Genomic DNA, 23632 nt, shown 5'->3' with positions numbered 1-23632 from the left:
GGGGTTCCACAGGGATCAGCTGAGGACTGATTCTGTTCAATATCTTCATCAGTGATTTAGATAATGGCATAAAGAGTACGCTTATAAAGTTCGCAGATGATACCGAGCTGGGAGGGACTGCAAGTACTTTGGAAGATAGGGTCAAAATTCAAAATGATCTGGACAAACTAGAGAAATAGGTAAACAGGATGAAGTTTAATAAGGACAAATACAAAGTGCTCCACTTAGGGAGAAACAATCATTTTCACACACACAGAATGGGAAGTGACTGTCTAGGAAGGAGTACGGCAGAAAGGGATCTAGGGGTCATAGTGGACCACAAGCTAAATATGAGTCCACAGTGTGACACTGTTTCAAAACAAGCAAACATCACTCTGGGATGCGTTAATAGGAGTGTTGTAAGAAAGAAACAAGAAGTGATTATTCCACTCTACTCTGCGCTGACTAGGCCTCACCTGGAGTCTAGTTCTGGGCACATTTCAGGAAAGCTATGGACAAATTGGAGAAGGTCCAGAGAAAAGCAAGAAAAAATATTAAATGTCTAGAAAACGTGACCTGTGAGTGAAGACTGAAAGAACTGAGTTTACTTTGGAAAGAGAAGACTGAAAGGGGACACGATGGCAGCTTTCAAAAAGCATGTTACAAGAAGGAAGGAAAAAAATTATACTCCTTAACATCAGACAATAGGACGAGAAGCAACACATGGAAGGTTTAGAAAAAATTCCGAACTGTCAGGATGGTTAAGCACTGGAATAAATTGCCTGAGGAGGTTGTGGAATTTCCATCAGTGGCGATATTTAAGAGCAGGTTAGACAAACATCTGTCAGGGAGGATCTCGATTCGGGGTGTCCAACACACTAGCCACTAGCCACAGTAGTTGTTTGGCTGGTTGAGTGTGGCTATTTGGTTGGTCAAGTGTGGCTAGTGGTCTTGAATTATGCGGCTAGTTTGCTGTAGTAGTAGACACTATGATGGCTACTGCTTCAGAACTGGTTGGACACCGTGGATCTAGATTGTGCTTGGCTTTGCCATGAGGGCAAGTGACTGGACTGGATGACCTCCAGAGGTAGAGGCGCCCAATGCCTCTCAAGAGCAAAGTTCCGATGCTCTCCCCGTTAGCCTCCTATCCGGGATAATTCAGACACAACCAGCCTCGTGTAAACTGCTCTGAAAACAACATCTGCAGGAAATCTAGTTACAAATGTCTCATTTGACGCTAATCTCCCCAGCTGGAGGGGCAGGATTTTTGTCTGTGTGGGTTTTATTATTAGTTTTCCTTTCCCTCCTCCCCCCCTTTCCCATTTCCTTTCTGGCTTCGCTCCCCTCAACGTTAAAAGGTTCGGGCTGCAGGTTGGCAGCCGCTCGCTGTGGCTTTACCATTCCTGCCGTCTTGGCGGTGTGGTTTGTTTTAACTTCGCAGCACTTTATCGTTCTGCCCCCCGTCGCCATCACCCCCCCTGAAAAGCCAGCGCCAAAGCGAGGACACCCCTTTCTCTGCCGCATCCCCGCTTCCATTTCAACACGAACCTCGCAGCAGAAGGGCCCGTGTCTAGAGAGCTTAGTCGAGTCTGTGAGAGGTCAGAACAGGGAATGAGGTTCTATTCCTGGTCCTGGGATGAGGCTGGGGCGGGGGGGGGGGGTTGGGTTTAAGGACTCCTTGATTCTATTCCCAGCCCTGGGGTGGCAGTGTGGTCTAGCAGTCAGAGCAGGTCTATTGGAGACAAGAAGAGGGGCCTGTTCCAGCCATGGTTATGGAGCCTAATGCTGAACTCACACTAGAGGCTTGTGCTTTTAACTCAATCCATGGTGTTGGCCAAGACCACAACCTCACCTAAGGCCTGGTGATATTGACTAGCTCTCTGTTCCCAGCCAGCAGGCCCCTCACAAACATCCCTGATGGCCATTCTGCTCTGGGATTGACTGTTTGCCAGGCTGGCACAGGCTGGAATCCGTCGTCTCACTCCCCATGTGTTGGAGTTGGGATTGGTCCTGCCTTGGGCAGGAGGCTGGACTTGATGACTCCTGTTGAGTCTTCCAGCTCTAGGATTCTGTGGATGGAAATAGACAAAGAACCCACCTCGCCTTTCGCTCACTCGGACTTTCAGAAAGCTTTTGCCAAGATCCCTCGCCAGAGGCTCTTCAGCACCGGGAGCTGCCTTGGGCTAACAGGGACAGTCCTCTCCTGGATCAGGGACTGGTTGAAATATAGGAAACAAAGGGTAAGAACAGGACGTTAACAGGGTTCAAAAAAGAGCTAGATAGATTCATGAAGGACAGGACCATCAATGGCTATTAGCCAGGATGGTGTCCCTAGCCTCTGTTTGTCTGGGAAAGGATGACAGGAGAGGGATGACGTGATGATTCCGTGTTGTGATCCCTCCCTCTGGGGCATCTGGCTTTGGCCACTGTCGGCAGACAGGACACTGGGCGAGATGGACCTTTGGTCTGACCCAGTCTGGCTGTTCTCAAGGTTGTGAAGTCCAATGTGGGCTGTGTAGTGAATTCACAGAGGACTCACACAACTGAGTAACTGGGCAACAACGTGGCCGACAAAATTCAGGGTTGATAACAATAAAGCCAGTTACTCAACGCACAGCCCATGGCCCGTTTGTTTGCAGCCCGCGGGGCGGTTTGAGTTGGGACCCTTTGAATATGGCCTCTACTGGGAACATGCTTCACAACGGTGAAGAGTCTCCAAGGCAGGGCGAGCATTGAAAGGCGCAAGCGGACGGGCTGGCTGGAATAGGCGGGTACAGGGTGTCGGCATTTCTAACCCCCAGAGAGGAGGTGCCGGGAGCGCCGGGGCATTGTGGGAAGTGCTTTGTATGCATGCCCGTCAGTGTGAATAACGCTATTTGCATATATTTGCATATATATTTGCATGTATATGCAACCGCACTTACGTTGCAGCCCTCGGCATGTGCTCTGGGTATCATTGTGGCCCCCGGGGCTTCCAAAGTTGAGTAGCCCGGCTGTAAAGCAATGCGCAAAAAACCAATCCCGACTATACAGGCCAATGAATGAGCTGTAACACGAGAGACAGAGCGATCTGGGAGGCCCTGTGGAGCACTCTCTGAAGTCGTCTGCTCTGTGCGCAGCAGGAGTCAGAAAAGCGAACAGAATTTTAGGACCGGTTAGCAAGGGGATTGATAATAAAACAGACAATAGCCTGGTGGCCCTCTGTAAATCCCAGCTACTCCCACACCTTTAACACCATGCACCGGACAGGTCACCCCATAGCAAAACCGAGAGATTAGAATTGGAAAAGGTCCAGAGGTGGATCCAGAGGAGGAAATGACGAGGGGGTATGGAACATGTTCCATGCGAGGTGAGATTAGAATGACTGGGACTGATCAGCTGAGAAAATACACAACTAAGGGGGGATATGATAGAGGGTTATAAAATCAGGCATGGTGCGGAGACAGTGAACGGGGAAGTGTTATTTACCCCCATCACATAACACAAGAACTAGGAGTCACCCAATGAAATCAATAGGCAGAAGGTTTGGAACAAATAAAAAGGGTGGATTTCTTCACATGGGCGACCTGTGGAACTCTCTGCTAGGGGATGTTGTAAAAGCCAATAGTATAGCTGGACTCAAAAATGAATGAGAGATGTTCACATCTGAGAACCTGGGATTGGATGACGGGACGGATCGCCTGATAACTGCCCTGTGCTGTTCATGCCCCCAGAAACACCTGGCACCAGCTGCTGATAGAAGTCAGAACCCTGGGCTGCTAGTCCTATATTACCGAGTCGCACTAGCTGCAGGGAGAGAGGAATGGCTTGTTCACTAGCAAGGGAGGGCCTCTGTGCCACCACCGTGGTCGGAGAGCGGTGCCAACACCCCAGCATTTGATGCCAGGGCCTGGGTTCTGCTGCGGTGCAGGCTGAGCCTGCGGCGTGTCAGATACCAGCCCGTGTTCAGACAAAGGCTGGCCGAGAGCCAGCTCCCTGCAGCCCAATCCCAGGATCTACACCCAGGCCATTTTTCATTGCAAGCATTTTTTCCACTCCTAAGCTGCCTGGAGCCAGCTCCCCTCTGCCGTCAGGTATCCCTCTCCTGGGCCGTTAAGCCCTGCCTGCCGCCCGCTGGGAAGTGCGGCTGGGAGCCTCCAGCTCGGCCAGGGCGGAGAACATGTGCCCATCCCACTCCCCTGCCCATCCATGGGGCCTGCCTGCCTGCCAGCCACTCCCCCACACGGCCAATCGCTGCACCTGCAGACAGCAGTGCCCATGGAGCCGGGAGGCCGGCAGGCAGCCCACGAGACCCGCCCGTTTTCTCTGCAGCCAGAGCAGACCAAGGCGTAGGGCAGCACAGGGCTCCGGAAAACAAGCCCCGACCCGGTTCCTAACACATGAGCCAGTCGCCCAGTTCCCTGCTGCTCCCCAGGGGACCCTTCCTGGCCGTCTCGGAGGGGCTGACTCCAGTTGCCAACTTGGTGGCATGGATTCCTGGAGGCCCCACCACGTATGGTCTTTGGCTAGAGTCATCTTCCGTTCCTGGAGGCTCCAGGGCAAGCCCAAAGGTTTGGCTACCCTGGGGCCGATGCAGGCTTCTCCGGGGCTGGTCTCCATTCAGGGCACGGTGGGTTTAACCCTTTGCTCCCTGGGAAGCCTTAGCCCAGAGGTTCCCAAACTTTTCGGGATCATGCCCCCTTTTTGATTTTTGAGAAACCCTCACACACACCCTCCCAAAAAAATAGCAGCAAAACTTGGGGTGGGATTGATGGGGGGGTGGCTGGGTCACCTCACGCCCCCCTCCTGAAATTTCTTCACGCCCCCCAGTTTGGGAACCCATGCTAGCCCCTGACACCCTCTCAGATTTGTAGGCCATCTGTGCCATTATATGTCCCTCTGAGACTCCCCAACTCCCCCCCCACGAGTTCCCGGGACCCCCTCAGTGAGTGGGGCAAGGGAGGAAGGGAGCTCAGGGCTTGTGAGTGCCAGAGATGGAGAGAGGAATTCCTCAGGTCTTACATAATAGCCTCCAGGCCGGGTCAGAGCCATTATCCCTGAGGCACGGCACCACCCCCCAGTGAACAAAGCGTGAGGAGCCAGACCAGCCCTGAGCAGAGACCCACGAAAGTCTCGTCAACTCGGCAGTGCGGAAACCCCCACCACCACCACCAGGGGGCGCAGCTAAACCGACCTGGCCCGGGGTCAAGGGTGCTTGGCCCCAACCTAGCTCCTGCCTCCCGGGGAGGTGACGTAACCACGACAAGGGGGGAGCCCCTCCCGGTGTTGCTGTGAGCCCCTCCAGCCAGGCTGGCATGCAGAGGAGCCGCGAGACGGGCGTGAGGAGGGTGAATAATTCCCCGTCATCGTTAGCCCCTGAAGAGGGCGGGGCTGGAGCCCAGTGTCCAGAACTTACTTCTCTTCCTATCTCTGCCACCAATGCGCCCCCTGACCTTGGGGAATTCCTCGCCCACTCAGTGCCTCAGTTTCCCATTAACGCCGGGATTGGGATGCTGACTCCTCTCCCGGACGCTGCCTCTGGGCTTCGTTAATTACCCCTCGTCAGAGCACTGAGAGACACCGCCGGGCCAAAATGGGGGCATGTTTGGTGCTTCCCTTCTTCTCTGCTTGGCTTGCGGTCCTGCAGAGCCGTCCCATCAGCTGGTCTGTGGGGAGGATGCGGATCAAGAGCTCAGGGCCCAAAGCCGGCGGTGGGAGGGGGGGACTTTGGTTCAGATTGCGGCTTCCGGCCTGTTCGCACAGGGCCAGGGCGAGACAGCAAAACCGAGGGGCTGACCTGAGCTCGGCAGGCGATTCCAGCCCCTGATTACATGCACATGTGCAGGACTCCTCTGCAGGCCGCCGCGCTCTCCAGCGCAGATAGTCATCGCATGGAAAAAACTGTCCAATATTTGACCTGGCTGCGCACAACCCAGCCATCTGCAGCTGTGCAGCTGCCAGCCCCTGGACGGACAGCGAATGCGCAAGCCAGGCTGGCAAGAGGAGCCACCGTGAGCCACCTGGAGATAAAAGGTTCATCGGCCGGGAACAGTAACTACCCCCCCCCCCCCCGACGTCCCTGCAGAGTCAGTCTGGGTGTGGGCCCAGCATCCCCGCCCCTCCTGTTTCTCATCCGGAGGCCGTTGTATGGGCAGGGGGGTTCTCTGGGGCAGGAGATTGCGGGGCTGGTGAAGCGACTGGGGTTGTGCTAGGGATACAGTCGGCCTGGAGTCTCCAGTGTCAGGAAAATGCAGGTCACTAAGTGTGATAGGATGGTCCAGTAGTTAGAGCCCAGGCCTGGGTGTCAGGAGAGCAGGGTTAGCCCCAGGAGAGAGAGTTGACAAGGGGGCGGGGTAAAGCTTGGAGGGTAGATTGCCATGGGCTGTGCTAGCGCAGGAGGGGGCCCCACCGCAATCCCCTTGGTACAGAGCGCACGGGGCAAATGTTCTCAGCACTGTGACACTGCTGGTGCTGGACCCGAGCCAATGCATCCAGCTCCCTTAGGTCGACGGAGCTGAGCCAGTTTACACCAATTGTGTTCAGAACGCGGCCCCGTGAGCAAACGCCCTTGTGCACGCACAGAAAGGTCACCTGCCCGCTGGCTTCCTTCCCTCTTTTCTGTGGGGCAGAGGCACTTCCCCCGGTATATTAATACCCTCGGTGATGGGACGTGTCCATCGCTCCGTGTACCCCAAGGATGGGACGTGTCCATCGCTCCGTGTACCCCAAGGATGGGACGTGTCCGTCACTCCGTGTACCCCAGCAATGGGACGTGTCCGTCACTCCGCGTACCCCAGCGATGGGACGTGTCCATCGCTCCGCGTACCCCAAGGATGGGACGTGTCCATCACTCCGCGTACCCCAGCGATGGGACGTGTCCGTCACTCCGCGTACCCTGGTGGGGGCTGCTGTTTTAAGACCTAGAGAGGCCATTGGCCTTCCTCGTCCTCTCCTTAGCTTGGCTGTAGGGAGCCAGGGGTCAGCAGGCTCCCTGGGCAGGAGGCTAGGGACACCATTCCTGCCCAGCCTGGCTAACAGCCACTGATGGACCTAACCTCCATGAATTTATCTAGTTCTTTTTTGAACCCTGTTAAAGTCCTGGCCTTTACAACGTCCTCTGGCGAGGAGTTCCACAGGTTGACCGTGCGCTGCCTGAGGTAGTGCTTCCGACTACTGTTTGTTTTAAACTTGCTGCCTATGGTAGGTGGGGAAAAATCCTTACGCCAGAATTTTCAATAGTGGCTCCTGATGGAGAGGGGGAAGGACTGGGGAGGCCTTCAGGGGGCCAGGAGAGGGCGGGAGGGGCTGCCTTCCTCAGCACCCGGCCTGGGTCCTTTTAAAATAGTCTCTCGTTGGACCCCCCAGAGCATGAGCGGCCTTTGGCCGGGGACACCCCAGCACTGGATGCTGGGAAAGGACATTGGGCGGCAGCACACGGAGAGCAGCCCTTGGACGTCTCCGGCAGCTCCGTGCCAAAGCCAAACCTGGCTGGCCAGTGCCCTGGGGCTGCTGTTTCGGCCTGTGCCCTCGTCGCACGGCCCGGCCCAGAGCCAGGCTCTGCCGACACTCTTGGCGCTCAGTTTAAGTCACCGGACTTTTTTTTTTTTTTTGTAAATCTGAGCGAAAAGAAATCAGAGGAGGAAACACTCCCCTCCCCCGCCCCCAAGACCCTGGAGCCAGAGGGGGCTGGGAAGGGGAATTGGCCATCCTGATCCCACATCCTCTCCCCGGAGCAGGATTTGCCACCCTGAGCTCACACGGTCCCCGCTCTGCTTGGGGCCAGGCCAGCGCCATAAAGCTGCCAAGCGCCTCCGCCCTGGTTCGGGTTCCAACAGCAAAGGCAAAGTGGGGGAATGGGAGCATGTCGGAGGAGGGGCAGGCAGGTTGCTTCGAGCTCCAGGCCAGCCGGGAAGGGGGGGGCGATGCCTTAACCGAACCCCCCTCCTGGGCGAGCTGAGCCCCGTCGGGGAGGTCAGCTGAGGGCTCCGCGCTGCGTTTTAGCAGCTCGCCAGGAAGATGGAACTGAATCGGCTTGGCTGTCTCGCTGAACTCTGCAAACCCTTCTGCGGTCGAGGCTCTGGAAGGCAGGCGCGTACCGTAATTTCTCAAAGAGACGCCCCCGCCCGTTGGAAACTCCAGCCGCGCTGCCATTCAAGCTGGACGGGCTTCCCTAAAAAGACCATCCAGCAGCGCAGGGCTGTGTTTTCGGGAGGCTTTGCTGCCCCGGAAAGCTCCGCACCGGGCACCGTCATGGTCAAGCGTCACTTTCTGCTGCCTGGCTAAGTGTTTAAGTGGGAGGAACAGGCTGGGTTTGGAAGGAAGCGACCCAGGCGTGTTTGCGGCTCTCACCACGAGAGGGATTGGTTGCCCACCCAGCAAAATATGGGTTAAATAATCAGCCAGCTTTGCGCTTGTTTAGAATGTCTTGATTAGCTCAGGGTCTCCTAGCCAGGCCGTCATGGTGGACTCTTCTCTACAGTTAAGACATCTCAGGCGACGTGTTCTTGACAATCAACAAGCATCTTAGAATCATAGAACACTAGCACTGGCAGGGACCTCGAGAGGTCAAATCCAGTCCCCTGCCCTTGCGGCAGGACCCAGCACCATCTAGCTCAGGGCTACTCAACTTTGGAAGCCCCAGGAGCCGCAGCAATACCCTCAGTACACGCCGGGGGCCGCAGCATAAGTGTGGTTGCATATACATGCAAATATATATGCAAATATATGCAAATAGCTTCGTGCACACTGACGGGCGTTAATACAAAGCACTTCCCACAATGCTGCGGCTCTCCTGACACCTCCTCCCTGGGGGCTAGAAAGGCCGACACCTTGTACCGTCTGTTCCAGCCAGCCCGTCCGCTTGTGTCTTTCAGTGCTCGCCCCACCTAGGAGACGCCTCGCCGTTGTGGAGCGTGTTCCCAGTGGAGGCTGTGTTCAAAGGATCCCAACCCAAACCGCCCCACGGGCTGCAAACAAACGGGCCACGGGCCACATGTGGAGTAGCTCTAGATCATCCCTGACAGGTGTCTGTCCAACCTGCTTTTAACTATCTCCAGTGATGGAGATTCCACAACCCCCAAGCAATTTATTCCATCCTATTCTTCTCAACTCTATTTTTGGAGACTGCTTTGGACATGAAGGGTTACATCCGGCCATAGCCATGAGATCGGGGTATTGGCACATTGGGGTTACAATTATACACAAAGCTTGGGTTCCTACTTGAGCATCCTCCGCTGTGCCGCTGTCGGGACCCACGCCAGCTTGGTTCAAGCTCGCTCAGGTGGGCCCACGTGGGCTGCAGTCACACTTGCGACGGCACCATGGACACACCCTTTGAGATCTCAGTGTGTTTCACAAAGGAGCTGTAAGCAACATCGGACTCACCAGCCCTCGGTGTTGGCCTCTGCCCCCATATAATCATGAGACTGTCTTAAGATATCATAGAATCATAGAATACTAGGACTGGAAGGGGCCTCGAGAGGTCATCGAGTCCAGTCTCCTGCCCTCATGGCAGGACCCAGTACTGTCTAGACCATCCCTGATAGACATTTATCTAACCTGCTCTTACGGATCTCCAGAGATGGAGAGTCCACAACCTCCCTGGGCAATTTATTCCAGTGTTTAACCACCCTGACAGTTAGGAACTTTTTCCTAATGTCCAACCTAAACCTCCCCTGCTGCAGTTTAAGCCCATTGCTACAGTCCTATCCTCAGAGGCTGAGATGAACAAGTTTTCTCCCTCCTCCTTATGACACCCTTTTAGATACCTGAAAACGGCTCTCATGTCCTCTCGAGGTCCCTTCCAGTCCTATGATTCTATGTCCCCTCTCAGTCGTCTCTTTCCTAAACTAAACAAACCCAGTTCTTTCAGCCTTCTTTCATAGCTCATGTTCTCTAGACCTTTAATCATTCTTGTTGCTCTTCTCTAGACCCTCTCCGATTTCTCCACCTCTTTCTTGAAATGCGGTGCCCAAAATTGAACACAAGACTCCAACTGAGGCCTCACCAGCGCAGAGTAGAGCGGAAGAATGACTTCTCGTGTCTAGCTCACAAATCTTGAGATGTTCCCAATGCCATGTTCTGTGGGCTGCCTTCAGGGGTCACACCCGCCAACTTTTCTCTGCGACCAGATGGGCTAGATCATTGTCTTGGAGACAAAAGCTGAAGTTGCCTCATTGTGCCAAGATACCTGAGCTCTGGCACCAAACACCACGAGGCTCACAAGAAAAACGTGAGAGTTGGCAGGGCCGTGTCCTTATTCTGTGCGGCACGTCTGGCATGCACAGGCTGGGATGTAGTGAAGATTGTGTGTGCTCTGTTTGCTTGGTTATGCTGTATGTGGTTCCCACTGTCCTATTCTGTGGTGACCCCATGTGTGTGTGCCTCAGTTTCCCTGGGCACGGCACTGGTACCCGGGTGGGGATAGGAAGGTCGGGTGTGGCGCTCACCGTGGGGTAGGCTGCCCCAGGCTGCCCCATCTTAGCTGGTACACAACAATAGCTCAGGCTGTCCTGTAACCTGGGCCTAGGTGGAACAGTTAATAGGTGGCAGCTTTTGAAGCTAGACAAAAAAGTGGGGGGCTGCCTGCAGGTTAGGTCTGGCTGCTGAGGGTGTGGGTCCTCTCAGATGGCAGAGAATGCAGGGAGGGGACCCAGGGTGTGGGCCCTGGATCCCCCTCTCCTCAGGTTGGATGGTGCTGGCTGCTTCTGGTTCCTGCGTTAACAACAAGTCTGTGCTACGCTGTGTCTCTGTCAACGAATAAACCTTCTGTTCTTCCTACGGTCACGTCTGACTGTGCAGGGGGGTGCAGAGCCCGGTGACTCCCCCACACACCGTGGCAGCAGCTTTCTGCCTTTCTCCTGCCATACCTTGACAGAAGTCAACCCGAGGGGTCATTCTTCCGCTCTACTCTGCGCTGATGAGGCCTCGATTGGAGCATTGGGCCCCGTTCTGGGCCCCACATTTCAGGAAAGAGGTGGAGAAATTGGAGAAGGTCCAGAGAAGAGCAACAAGAATGATGAAAGGTCATTTCTTATGTCGGTGGCTCGTGGTTTGGCCTGAGTGAGAATGGCTTTGATTCTCCTCTCCAGAAGGCTCTCCTTCGTTTCCGGGAATGAGGTCCCTTCCGTCTGGGCCACGACAGAAAAGGTCACGTTGCCAGCAGACGGTGCTTCAAGTTACCCCACAAAGCGTCGGGCTCTCTTCCGGATGTGGCCGTCTGGTGCTGCTCCCTGAAGTATCATTGTGAGGGCAGGGAGGGCACTGGAGAGGCTCACGGGAATGAACGGGAGCGTGTCTGCCAGGATCCGGTCCTTCGTTTTCCCAGAACGTGCCTTCCTACGAGCTGCTGTCCGTGGATCCGCTCCTGATGGCGCGCAGTTCCGTGGCTGGCTCCATCACTGGTTCCCAGCGTGACCATTGTCTCCCCCCTGTCTAGACCATAGAGGAGATCAGCCCTCTTTGCCAGCTTGCCTAGCTGAACGCAAGAGCTGCTTCTTCCGATGCGCTGGGACGGCAGCTAGCACATCTCGGTTGCTGCCGTAATGTCAGTATGCAGAAGTCAGGGGGTCATTGGTCTCCTCGCCAGGCCCGAGGCCTTTCCGTTTGTTCGGCTCAGCCCTCGTGACACAAAACCCCCTCCGCTCCCGTCAGCACACGGATTGTGCAGAATCACGTAACCCGGCCCAATTCTGCGCCTTCTCCCCTGGGCGTGCTAAAATAAGAAGCTAGATGACTGAAACCAAATTGCTCCAGGACTGACAGGTGCTCGCCCCGGGGCACAGAGCCCTGCGGGGTTGGGGGCAGGCCCCGAAGGAGAAATAAGATTGAGACACAGAGGGAGGAGGGTGCAGAAACTGCTAAGCAGGATTCTAACTGGAGTCCATTTCTGTGGGGGAAGAATGAGCAGGCTCCGTCACTCACAAGGGGGCAATTTTCCCAGCCCGGGGAGTTCCAGCAGGGAATCTGCCCCTGTCGCACTGACAAATGCGCACAATTAACCTTCCTTGGCAGAGCACCCTGCGCACGGCTCACAGGTGGAGTCGCAGAGCAATTGGTTAGGGCGGCGCTACCATCGCTGGCCCTACCTCTGAAACTCCGCCCAAAGGGCTCCGAGTCCTGCCACTGCCGGGCAGAAACAGGTTTGCACAGGGAGGGGACCAGGGAGGGGCTGAAAGTCTTTTTAATCTGGGCTGGTTAGGGGACAAACCGTGTGAACCCACTTGCCCCCAGCAGCCTGTTTGGCGGCTGCCCCCACCAAAATGTATCAAAAAGTAAGTGCCCAGCGACTCAGCAAATCAGACCCACAATCTCTCCAGCTGGCGCACTGTCTCTCTCACACACACACACACGCACTTGCACAGTCTGTTTCTCACACATGTATCACACGCAGGTATCAGACAGGGGATTCCCCTTAGCACTAGACTCTGCACCAGCTTGTGATTTCCAGCCAGCTGAGACACACAGCGCACAGCTCCACAGCTGTTTGGTAGATCGCTGCCCCACCTGGTTCTAATCTTGGGGGAGAGGACGTGCCAACAGAGTGTCTCACTGTGACAGCGCGTTGGGGTTCCCCCTGATCCTGCATCCCCGTAGCAGCCAGAACAGACTCCACCAGCCAGTAGAACAGAGGGCTTATTGCTTCTCAAGTATACAGCACAGCACAGACATGATGTGGCTACAGGAGTCAGGGCCAGGGTGCCTCAGACCCCTTGGGTTACGGGGTCCATCACCCCCCCCTCAGCACCCAGTTTAGTCTGTTCCCTTCATGCTCTCTAGCCAGAAACTGCCTCGCTCCCAGAACCTGCCCCCCAGCCCCATCTCTGCCTCCCTTTTGTCTCTCCCCCTGGGAAGAGCAGTGTTATCTGCCCATGCTGGGACTAGGTGTCTGGGCCAATCCACATGTGGGTGAGTCAGAGGGAATCGCACCTCACAGCGCAGGGGAACCCCGGTGACAGAGCAGACAGCCCCCCCACCATGTCACACACACACACAAAGAGCATCACACACACACACACACATACAGAGCATCAGTATTTTCAGCAGGGGACTTTGCTGCCGGTATTTCCCTTTGCAGAGCCCGACAGAGAGGCACTGCGTGTATCGAAGTCGGACAGGCAGCCAGCAAACAGGAGTCCGGAGCCAATCGCGCGGGCCTGCGCATGTCCCCAGAAACCGTCCGCGCGCCCCGAGAGAAGGGGAGGCAGCGGGAAGAAAGCCCAGGGCTCCTTCTCGCCAGCTGGCTACTCCGAGGTTGGAATGCACCTGGGTTCAGTTGCTTGGAAGCGAATTTGTTCCAGGCCTGTGTTTCATCTCTGCCTTTGGATTCCTCGGATGCTTCCACGTATGTCTTAGCCTGCTGGTCGGGACTCTTGGAGCCTCTGACAGGGGGTCCTGACTGGTTTGACCAAGAGGCTATCAAGCGCCTGCCCCCCCCCCACACACACACACACCACTGCTGTGCTCCCCCTGCCCTTTGCCTTGGAGCTGCCCCCCCCCCCCCGTTTGCAGAGCAGGGAAGGGAGAGGAGGGGCGACGATGTCAGGGTGCCCCGTCCCACACTGTATTCTGTCTCCACAGAACGAGGAGGGGGCACGACAGGGCTTGGGATGGAGGGAGTTTGCTGGCTGCTTTTGCGAGTGGTGCAGGGCCAGGGCAGGGCTGAGACCCGCTTAGCCCCACACTGCCCCACCACCCAGGAGCCACCTGAGGTCAGCAGTGCCCAGCTGGAGCCAGCTCCGAACCTCTTCCCCAGTCATGAACTTCCTCCCCTGTCCCTGCCCCCTGGTCCCAAATGCCCTTACAGAGCCTGCACCCTGAACCCCCTCTGACACCCCAACTCCCTGCCCCAGGCTCAGCTCAGAGCCCCTCCCCCTCCAAATCCCTTAGCCCAAGACCAGAGCCTGCACCCCAACTCTTGGCCCCTGCCTGGTGGGAGGGAGGAAGGAAGGATGGCGTGAGCAGGGGCGGGGCCTCGGAGAAGGGGCGGGAAGGAGGCGGGGCCAGGGTATTTTGGTCTGAGGTCGATGCTGGATTGCACTTCAATTCAAAAAGCGATCTCGTGCTTAAGAGACCCCTGTCGTAGCCCGTATCAAAGATTTCTCCCCCTCCGGGAGGCCCCGTCCGGCGGCTGTGCACAGGCGTTCTGCCACTAGGAGCTGGCAGAGCACTTGCCTTTATACACAGGTCCCATCGGGACGGCTCCGACATGAACGCCGGGCTCTGCGTATCCCCACAGGCCTCTTGCGCCTCATTTCCCCTCCCCCCCCAAGGTGGCTGCAGTAAGTAGCTGGTCTAGAGATTTTGTGGGTTGCATTCCTGCTGACCACAAGCCGCTGTATCTGCTTCAGGGGTAGGACCCCGCTAGCTTGGTTCCCAACTGGCAGCCCAGCGCGTGGGCAACGGTAACAAAATGTCTCTGCTGCCCACCACTGCTCTGACTCTTCACTCCCTGCCAGGCGTGTTGTGGTGCTGAAATCCCAGCAGGTTCCTGAGAGCCAGTTCAAGCCTAGAGAGAAAGGGGGGTTTGGGAAACAGCCCCCCTCTCGGGGGGTGCGAACGATCCACTTGCTGACGCAACACGGCAGAGAGGAGGGGAAGTCGTGTACGGTTTCTGTTTTAATTCGGCTGGTTGTGAAAGCATAATAGGTTTTCATATAACGTACAAATCGTCTCATAGAAAATCACAGCTTAGAGGCCCCCAACGGACACCCCAGGACCTGCAGGATTGGGGGGGAGGGTTCGTGTGTCGTTGGCTTTTTGCTGTTTTAAGCGGCGGGAAGCGAAAGTACATGGACGCGACACACATTAAATAACAGTGACAATTAAATAGAGCAATGACGGGTTGTCTTTTTGACAATGTAAAGCTTCAAGTTTACGGTGTCAAGAGGGGTCTCGGAGCCAGGCACCGAAGGATCCCTCGGAAGAGTAAAGACAAAAAATCCTGTGGGTGCAGAAGCCGAGGAAGAGATTAGCGGGCCTTGCCCTTGTATAATGAACGTGTGTAAATGCAGCATGACACAAACGAAGGGAGGCAACACAAGGGTCCAGTCCTTTCGGCTTGGGTGCTTTATAATGAACAAAGAACATAATGCCCTCACGAGATTCCGCTATCCCTTTTTTCCAAAATGTCCAGTTTTTAGGCAAGGCTGCCATGAAACGGGGAGGTCTGTTGCTTTTATAAGGTGCTCACCCTGCTCCTTGGGAAACCAACTAGGAGCTGTTTCTTAATCTGGATCTGGAAAGTGTCCTGGGTGTGTCCAGAGGGAAGGCATGAGGGTGGGATGAGTCCATCCAGGCTGTGTTACTGGATGCGCTCGCATACACCGGCTATGAAGCTAACTGTCCCCAGTGAATCCAGGGAGAACAGAGCGGCGGTGGTGCTAAATGCAGCAGGCAGGATGCACCTGCTATGAAGCTAACTGGACCCGGTATGCCCGGGGAGAAGGCACCTGCGATGATGCTGAATGTATCAGCTAAGTCCACGGAGGCGTCACATGCTGTGCTGCGGAGCGTGACATCCCTCAGATGGCTCCTGAGCAGTCACCCACACACCTAGCGGGGTTCACTGTCCCATGGAGTGGCACTTAGACCTTGTACAGCGAGAGATTAGAACAAGGGAGCGCTGCAGTTTAACCTGTGAGCCAGCTGGCTTTGTCGCTCGAGCTGTAGCGGCTCCTGCACTAAGCTCCAAAGGTCCCTGGTTCAAATCCAGCTGGGGGCAGTTACAATAGCAGGCCACTCAGAGGATCACTGGGAAGGGGGTTAAAGCAAAGAATCAGCAGATGAAACCTAGTGGAATCTCCCCCAAATGCCGGAAGAGTGAAGCTGTCACCCTTGAGCAAGCAACTGGTCTAGTGACATGCACAGAGTGACCTTCCTTTCCCCCGGTGCAGGTGAATCACCCAAGGTCTAGGCAGCAAGGAGCCTATGGTGCAAACTGCCTGTGTAGCACCAAATTCCCTTCCCTGGAGCGTGACTGATGGGGTAGGGAGCTCCCTACCCTTGGGACCTCAAGTGTTGGGGGATCCCAGGGCTGAGCTCTGGAATGCAAGGGGATGAGGGTGCTGGCTGTGAAGGGAGGCAGGATCTGGAACCTCCTGGAAGATGCCCCCTTCCCCTCACTGTTTCCTGGAGGATACCCCCTCCTGGAAGAAGCCCCAGGGGCTGGTGGCAAAGGCAGCTGGGTCCTGGCCAACCTCCCCTGCTGCTTTTGGGATGTGCTAGGAAGAGCAGGGACTTCCTAGGGGTCAGCTGCACCCCATAGTCCATTATGTGTGGCTGCCCAGAATTTGGCAGGGCTGCCCAGAGGATTCAGGAGGCCTGGGGCAAAGCAATTTCAGGGACCCCATCCATAAAAAAATACTGTAGATTCAGACATGCTCGTGGGGGTCCCTGCGGGGCCTGGGGCAAATTGCCACTTGGCAGCCCTGGCTGCGGGCTTGCTTTTCAAATGGGGTTTGCCCTGAGCGAGGGGTTGGATGAGGGGCCACGGGGGAGGGGGCCCTGCTTGTCCCCCCCGCGGGCTACCCAGCAAATTGGCTCAGTTTAAAATTCAAGGCCACTGGCATCACAAACCCCTGCAGGCTTTGCCGGTCTTCTCCGTGGCCACCAGCAGGAGGTGCCACGAGGGCCGGTGGGTGGTACCGTCTGGCCTGGGGCACTGGGAGCAGCAACGCCGCCTCAGGCTGGGCATTTTCTGACCATGGCGAGAAGGGAAAGACGCACGTGGCAGCGGCTCTGCCCGGGTGGAACGGCCTGGGCTGGAGGTGGCCCACGTGCAGCCCACAGCGGGAATAGCTGCAGGGGCCTCGCGGAAGCGCCAAGGGCTGGCTGAAGGGAGAGACCCATTCTGCTGTGGGGGGGGGGGGCGTTTACCCACCCCCCACATGCACAGTGGCACGCGCTCAGCCACCCATGTGTCATTCCTGAACACGCCCCTCCACATGCACCCCCCATCTGTCCCCCCCCCCCCGAGGAGGAGCACCCCAGAGCTCCCAGGCTGCCCTCTGCTTTTCGGTCATGCTCAAGGCAGGTTCCTTCTCCAGGGATTACCCTTCCCCCCCCCCCCCCCCCGAGACTGAGCTTCCGAAAAGGTGGGTGGGGGCAAAGGAAAGAGCTGACAAAGGAACAGAACAAATTCTGGGGCCGAACCCCCCCCCCCCCACACACACACACACTGAACCTCAGCTACAAAAATGAGCGCGAAACACTCCCGCTTTGAGGAACATTTCACACGCGGGTTGATGCTGCTGCAGTGGGGGAGGCCTGGGGGTTTGGCTCGTTCTGCCTCCTGAAATCATTTTGTAAATGTTTGCACCGCCCTGGACGCTGACTGACTTCACAACACCTGAAGAGGGGGTGTGTGTGTGTGTGTGTGTGCGCGCGCGCATGTTGGTGGGTGTGGAGGGAGGGTGCACGGGTATGGGGGGGGTGCGTGTGTATGCTGTTTACACTGCATGTCATTTTATACAAACACAGGGAAAGCCAAACAGCACACTGAACTACAGATCCCCAGTTCAAGGTCTTGGTCTCAGCATCCAAGCTCTCCATGGGATTGGTCCTGGCTACCAGAGAGATCTCATCCCCCTCGCCTGCACCCCGACCTGGACTTCCCCAGCATCTATATTCCAGAGGAACAACAAAACTTCCAGCCAAGAGCAGGATGCACTGAGCCAGGATCTACCGAGAAGCTGGTACTTAGACTGTGGAACTCCCTGCCACATGAAATAAAATACCTCACCATGCTGAGCGCTAAATGCAGCACCATTGGCATGTCCTAACGGACTCACTTTTTAAAACCTAGACACCTTCTCACACGCAGGCCAGGAGGAAAAATCTCACTGTTATTTAGAGCTAGGCCGGCCTCACATGGTCCATGTCATGAGCAATTCCGTGGTTCTGGAAGGTTTGCTGTTCTGCAACAGAACCGAGCTGGGAATTAAATGTCCCATGCCGCAAAGTTCTTAAGCAACTGAATTCTGGGTTGAGCAAAATGTTTCTTTTTCAGAAATTCAGAACCGTTTGTTCTGCTTTCGTGTGGGGCAACCCGTTATGAACTAGACCCCTTCCTTCCCCCCCGCCCTAGACTTGCCTTCAGAAAAGTCATTTTGAAATGAAAACTCCAACAGGTGAAGCAGCCCGTTCGGAATCTGTCCCCATGGAATGTTTCGGTGTGATCAGAATGCAGCGGAAGGAAACGTCGCTGACATGTTCAGTTTAGCCCTATCCTACGCCCTCCAGCTGTGGCTGTCTCCCAAACCCTGGGATCCCCCTCAGAGCTGCGGCCTTCACGCTCCTCCAGCCCTGGCTCCAGGGAGCTGCTGTCCCGGCAAGGGGCACTGGGCTCGGGAGCTGAGCAAGCCTCAGAACAGAGGTTTCACACAGCGCACAGTCAACCTGTGGAACTCCTTGCCTGAGGAGTTTGTGAAGGCTAGGATTATAACAGGGTTTTAAAATGGAACTAGATAAATTCATGGAGGTTAAGTCCATTAATGGCTATTAGCCAGGATGAGTAAGGAATGGCATCCCTGTTTGTCAGAGGGTGGAGATGGATGGCAGGAGAGAGATGGCTTGATCATTACGTCTTCGGTTCACTCTCTCTGGGGTACCTGGCACTGGCCACTGTCGGCAGACAGGACACTGGGCTAGACGGACCTTTGGTCTAACCAAGTGTGGCCGTTCTTACGTTTCCAAAGACAGGGAAGCCAGATCAGACATTTCAGGCTCCAGTGCTATTCTCCAGAGCCTTTTTCCAAATGCATCTTCTCCCTACCTACATATGCTCAGCTGAGCCCACCGGCCAGAACTCGTCATCCGACGCCCCGCCAGCAGAGCCTGGTTGCTGTGTGCTCGCAGGGCCCCGGTTGGCCCCAGAGCCTCTCACCCTTCGTCTTGCTCTTCCTAATGAGCTCTTTGTGCAGAGGAGATGCTCACACAGCCACTGTTGAGCTCTGTGGGAAGCTGGTGGGAAGCCGCAGGCCTGGGGGGGCTGGTTTCCACCCGCTGAGGGTCTGAGCTAAAAATCTACCTGGCGGCTACAGACTTCGACTTCGACCGGGGCCATTTACATAAGAACAGCCTTGTTGGGTCAGACCAAAGGTCCATCTAGTCCAGTAGCCTGTCTGCCGACAGTGGCCAATGCCAGGTACCCCAGAGGGAATGAACAGATCCCACCTGTCATCCATTTCCAGCCTCTGACAAACAGAGGCTAGGGACTCCATTCCTACCCATCCTGGCTAATAGCCATTGATAGACCTAACCTCCATGAATTTATCTAGTTCTTTTTTGAACCCTGTTAAAGTCCTGGTCTTCACAACATCCTCTGGCGAGGAGTTCCACAGGTCGACTGTGCGCTGAGTGAAGAAAAATTTCCTTTTGTTTGTTTTAAGCCTGTTACCTATTCATTTCATTCTTATCGTATGGGGATACATGAATAACTTTTCCTTATTCACTTTCTCAGTATCTGGCATGATTTTTATAGACCTCAAGCATATCCCCCCTTAGTCTCCTCTTTTCTAAGCTGAAAAGTCTGTTTTAATCTTCATAAAATACCCCTTCCAAGCCCCGAATCATATTTGTTGCCCTTTTCCAATGCCAAGAGATCTTTTTTTCAGATGAGGCGACCCCATGTGCACAGAGTATTCAAGAGGAGAGAGTACCATGGATTTATGCTGAGGAAATAAGATATTCTCTGTCTTATTCTCTATCCCTTATTTGAATGGTTCCCAACAGTCTGTCTGCTTTTTTGATGGCTGCTGCACACTGCGTGGATGTTTCCAGAGAACTGTCCACAATCCCTCCAAGATCTCTCTCTTGAGCGGTTGTAGCTAAATTAGTCTCCATCATATTGTATGTCTAGTTGGGATGATTTTCTCCAATGTGCATTACTTTACATTTCTGCCTCTTCTTCACTCACTCCCTTCCCCGGCCTCCAGCCAACAGGACCAGAGATGACCGGCCCCGTCTGGCCGCTGTGTCTGGTTCAATGGTGAAGAGCAAGAGGGAAAAACAGAGAAGAAGAAATATCACTCTTCCTCCAGACAAATCTGCTGCTGCTACGGCTGCCCAGGTCTTCCTGCGAGAGGAACCGGGCCCCTACCCCGCCAGCTTGGCTCAGCACTGGGAGGGGGACCAGGGCAGGACCTGGGGGTGTGCGGATCACGGCTGGGGGGTGCTGCTTCGGGTCCAACTCCCTCTACCCCCTGCAACTACCCTCTACCCCCGCCCTGACCGTTCTCCTGGCTGCCTGCAGGGGCGCTGACACACAGGGACCTGCTGCATGCGGCAGGGCTAGCAAACCAGGCGGCCTCAAAACACACGAGGCTGCCTTTTAAAAAAAAGGGGGGGGGGGCAATTTAAAAGCAATCGGTTTGGGTCTCACTTGATTTGCCCTCTGGGTTTGCAGCCGTTCGGGTGCCCGTGGGTCGAGCGTCCGGCTTTCCTCTGCAGCGGGGCGGGGGTGACAAAGGCCCTGCTCTTTCGAGGAAAGCCACGGTTCTCGCCCCGCCTCGTGGCTTCAGGGACTCAGCGGGTCAGCCCTCGAGGGGCTCCCAAGAAGCGTGCGAGAGCAGGCGACATGGCCACCAGCCCAGAAAAGCGGGAGAGGGCTCGTCTAGCCATTGCTACCTGTCTCCCTGCAACTGCCTCCAGCCTCTCCTCACCCTGCCCACACGCTCCGTCCAAAACCGCCCCAGACACACGCTGCCCTGCGTGCCGACAGGCACATCACAAGGAGACCCCCCCGCCGGAACTGTCTGGTGGGCAGCCCATTCGTACTGTTCTTGGGGGGGCTCCCCTCCTCCCCCGACAGGCAAGGGGGGGGCCCTGCACTCACCCGACTCGTGGGGGCGTATCTCCTTGGGGCACAGGGGGACCCACAGCACACGTCTCTTCCCACCACCCAGAGCAGGGCCCCCAGAGTGAACACCCCATTGAAATGAGCGGAGCAGCCCCCCGCGCCCCACCCCGACCATCAGTAGCCCGGGGTTTGTGTCCTTGCGCCTCTCTCTGCCGCCACGCGGGCTAGCGACGTGCGTCTTCCTTCAGCCCAGGGAAACTGAGGCGCGGCAGGCGGGCACACGGAGAGGCCGGAAAGCTGAGCACACCTACGGGTGCAAGAAACGCTGAAAAAACTTGCACTGGGGAGAGGGGAGGGGCAGGGCCGACACCCTGCAGCCACCCTACGCGGGGCCACGAGGAGAAGGCAAAGACTTGGCGACAGCAACGCAGTGTCCCTGGGAGCCTGCGCCTCGCGCTCTCCATCGTGGGACGTGGCACCGCCCCTTCGCTCCAGCGGCTGTCGTGGAGACAGGCCGAGGAAGCCGCAGCCCCGCGGCGTCCCCCCGCTGGCCAGGGCGAGGGAGAGGGGAGAGGCCGCGGGTGCCACGCAGCCCCTCGCCCAGGCAGGAGCTCCACAGACACCCTGGAGAAGGGTCTCTGCCAGCGCAAGGGGGGAAGTTGAGGCATGGCGAGGGGTCACACCGAGAGGCTGTCCAGAGGCCAGAGCCGGAAAGGCTGCAGGGGGGAGCGAACCCCTGAAAGTGCCGGCCCTGGAATGACTCGTGGCTAGTGGTCACGTTGGCCTGGAGGCCTAGCCTCACCCCCCCCCCCCATTAGCCAGGGAGCGCCCCGTCCGTGCACAGAGCCCAGGGTGGAATTGCAGTTGGGATGAAGGGGCGCAGGGCGGGGGGCACGGGGCAGGGGGGCGCTGCGGTACAGGGGCGCACCGGCAGTCCCGCTAGGGCATGAGCACATCTCGGTGTCCCCCGAACCCAGCAAGGTCTGTGTGTGCTCGTGTCCCCTTCCTCTCCACGCAGAAACAGCACCAAGGAGGTTGTGCGGCCCTGGCCGGTCGCCCAGGAAATCTCCCTGTCCCCTGTGTGCCGCGGAGTCACTCTCGCAGGCCGTCCGCAGACTGGTGGCAATCCACGTCGCCCTTCGGCTCCGGGCTGCCCAACAGCTTCACGCCAGTCTTCCGGTCCACGCACCAGCACTTCCCACGCTGCCCGTCCAGGGCCGGGTGACACTGGATGGGGCAGGAGGCTCTGGTTAGTCCCTGCTGCCCAGGCGGGGGCACCTCCTGGCCTTGGACTGGCAGAGGGGCACGACCGGGCCTGCCCAGGCAGGTCCAACATACCTCCCACCAGGTGAGTGCCCTGAGTGGTCCCCTGCCCAGCCTTTGCCACTCCCTGCCCAGGATCCTAGCGCCCCCTCCATAGCGAGGGCTCTATGTTAGACTCCAGAGCTTCCTGTCACCTCCGTGATTTCTGCAGCAGCCAGGAACTGCCTGAGCAGTGGTCCAGAAAGAGCCACTGCTTGGTGGCCCCTGGCAGTTGATGCCTCTGGCCCTGAGAACACCCCCCGCTACGCCCTGGCCAGTGGCTCCCCAGCTCAGATTTAATCGGGGGTATTCGTACTCATGGCCAGGTCATGGGCAATAAACAAAAGTTCACGCCCTGTGATCCGTCCCTCAGCTGTACTGGAAACCCCCCGACTAACCCCACCCTCACCTGTGATTCATTCGTAGCCAGGCAACGCCTCCTGCGAGTGCGGAGAGCAAGCGCCAGGGTCCCCTTTGCAATGAGAAGACAGGGCAGCCCAGGCTGCGTTTCCAGCAGTCAGCCCCACTAAGTTTGGGTGCCTGACTTGAGGCCGCTGGGGCCAGGCGTTCAGAGGGGCTGAGATCTATACGCTGGGGGTGCTGAACACACAAGTGAGGGGCTGTAGCCCAGCCCTCCAACACCCGGTTGGACTAGAACCCGTGTGTCCAAATTCCCATGCCGCAGGCTCAGCCACTGGCTTAGCTGTACCACGGGCATGGCCCCTCTCCGGGCCGTGTCGCCGACCGCCAGGCTGGGGCGCCCGCTGGCCGTGGGCCACCGGCTGTACCTGTTTGGGGTGGAAGTTCCCGTTGCGATCGCAGTTCGGGATGGGGATGATGTACAAGTCCTCGTGGGTGCGGGTCTGGGATGCGGCCAGTCTCTCCAGGGCTCTGTGCAGCTCACTCTGGCACGACCCCTGGGCCTGCACAGACAGCAGAGGTCGGAGCATCTCGGGGGGGCGGGGAGGATAAAGTCCCCTCCCCCCGCATTGCACAGAGGCCGCCCTCTCCCATCCGTTGTCAGATTCCCACCAATCAGACCCTGATACACCAACCCGATTCCCCGGGGGCTGCAACCCCCGACCATCACCCTAACCCTCCCCTTCGTCGGTGCTGGGGAGCGGGCACAGCCCGCGCCTGGGGGCAGTTTCCTTTTCTGAGTGGCATGGAGCTACCACGCTGCTCAGTGTGCCTGGCAAAGCAAAGCCACCCCGAGCCGACCGCTGGCACCACCCTCCCACCTGCTGGTCTGAGACCCAGACATGCCCATTACACCCCAGTCACTTGCTTAACAGCACCCCCTGCTGGGCACTGAGAGGCACCAGCTCGGGAGGAGGGGTAGGGAGGGGAGCACAGGCCCCTGCAGCAGCAGCCCCCAAACTGAAGGTACCAGGCATCTCACTATCGGCCGCGTCTCCTCCCGATGCTGCGGGTTCCCGTTGCTCCTCATCTTCACGCCGCTGTTCACCCGGTCGCGGGTTTTCGCCTGATGCTTCAGGAGACATTTCCGGTCCTGGATGCTGCATGGGCTGAAACTGTTGTTGGGGTGGTCGACCTCCTCCTTGTCTGCAAAGA

General features: G+C 56.9%; 1 protein-coding gene across 2 annotated transcripts in view; it reads right to left on the bottom strand.

Moving 5' to 3' along the window:
* Positions 1–14561: 14561 nt before the first annotated feature.
* The window catches only part of IGFBP4 (insulin like growth factor binding protein 4), a 38622-nt gene continuing 29551 nt past the window's right edge, over positions 14562–23632 (bottom strand). The window contains exons 2-4 of one of the 2 annotated variants that reach the window (XM_075911477.2): positions 23448–23623; positions 22846–22980; positions 14562–21982 (exon numbers count right to left, since the gene is read on the bottom strand). In XM_075911477.2, coding sequence (XP_075767592.1) covers positions 21848–21982; positions 22846–22980; positions 23448–23623 — 446 coding nt within the window. In that variant the 3' untranslated portion in view covers positions 14562–21847. The remainder of the gene's footprint in view (positions 21983–22845; positions 22981–23447; positions 23624–23632) is intronic. The other variant, XM_075911478.2, reaches the window with a different exon arrangement.

The sequence above is a fragment of the Pelodiscus sinensis genome, chromosome 29, assembly GCF_052426305.1.
Source record: "Pelodiscus sinensis isolate ZL-2025 chromosome 29, ASM5242630v1, whole genome shotgun sequence".
Lineage (NCBI taxonomy): Eukaryota > Metazoa > Chordata > Testudines > Trionychidae > Pelodiscus > Pelodiscus sinensis.
This window is presented reverse-complemented; position numbering and strand designations above follow the sequence as displayed.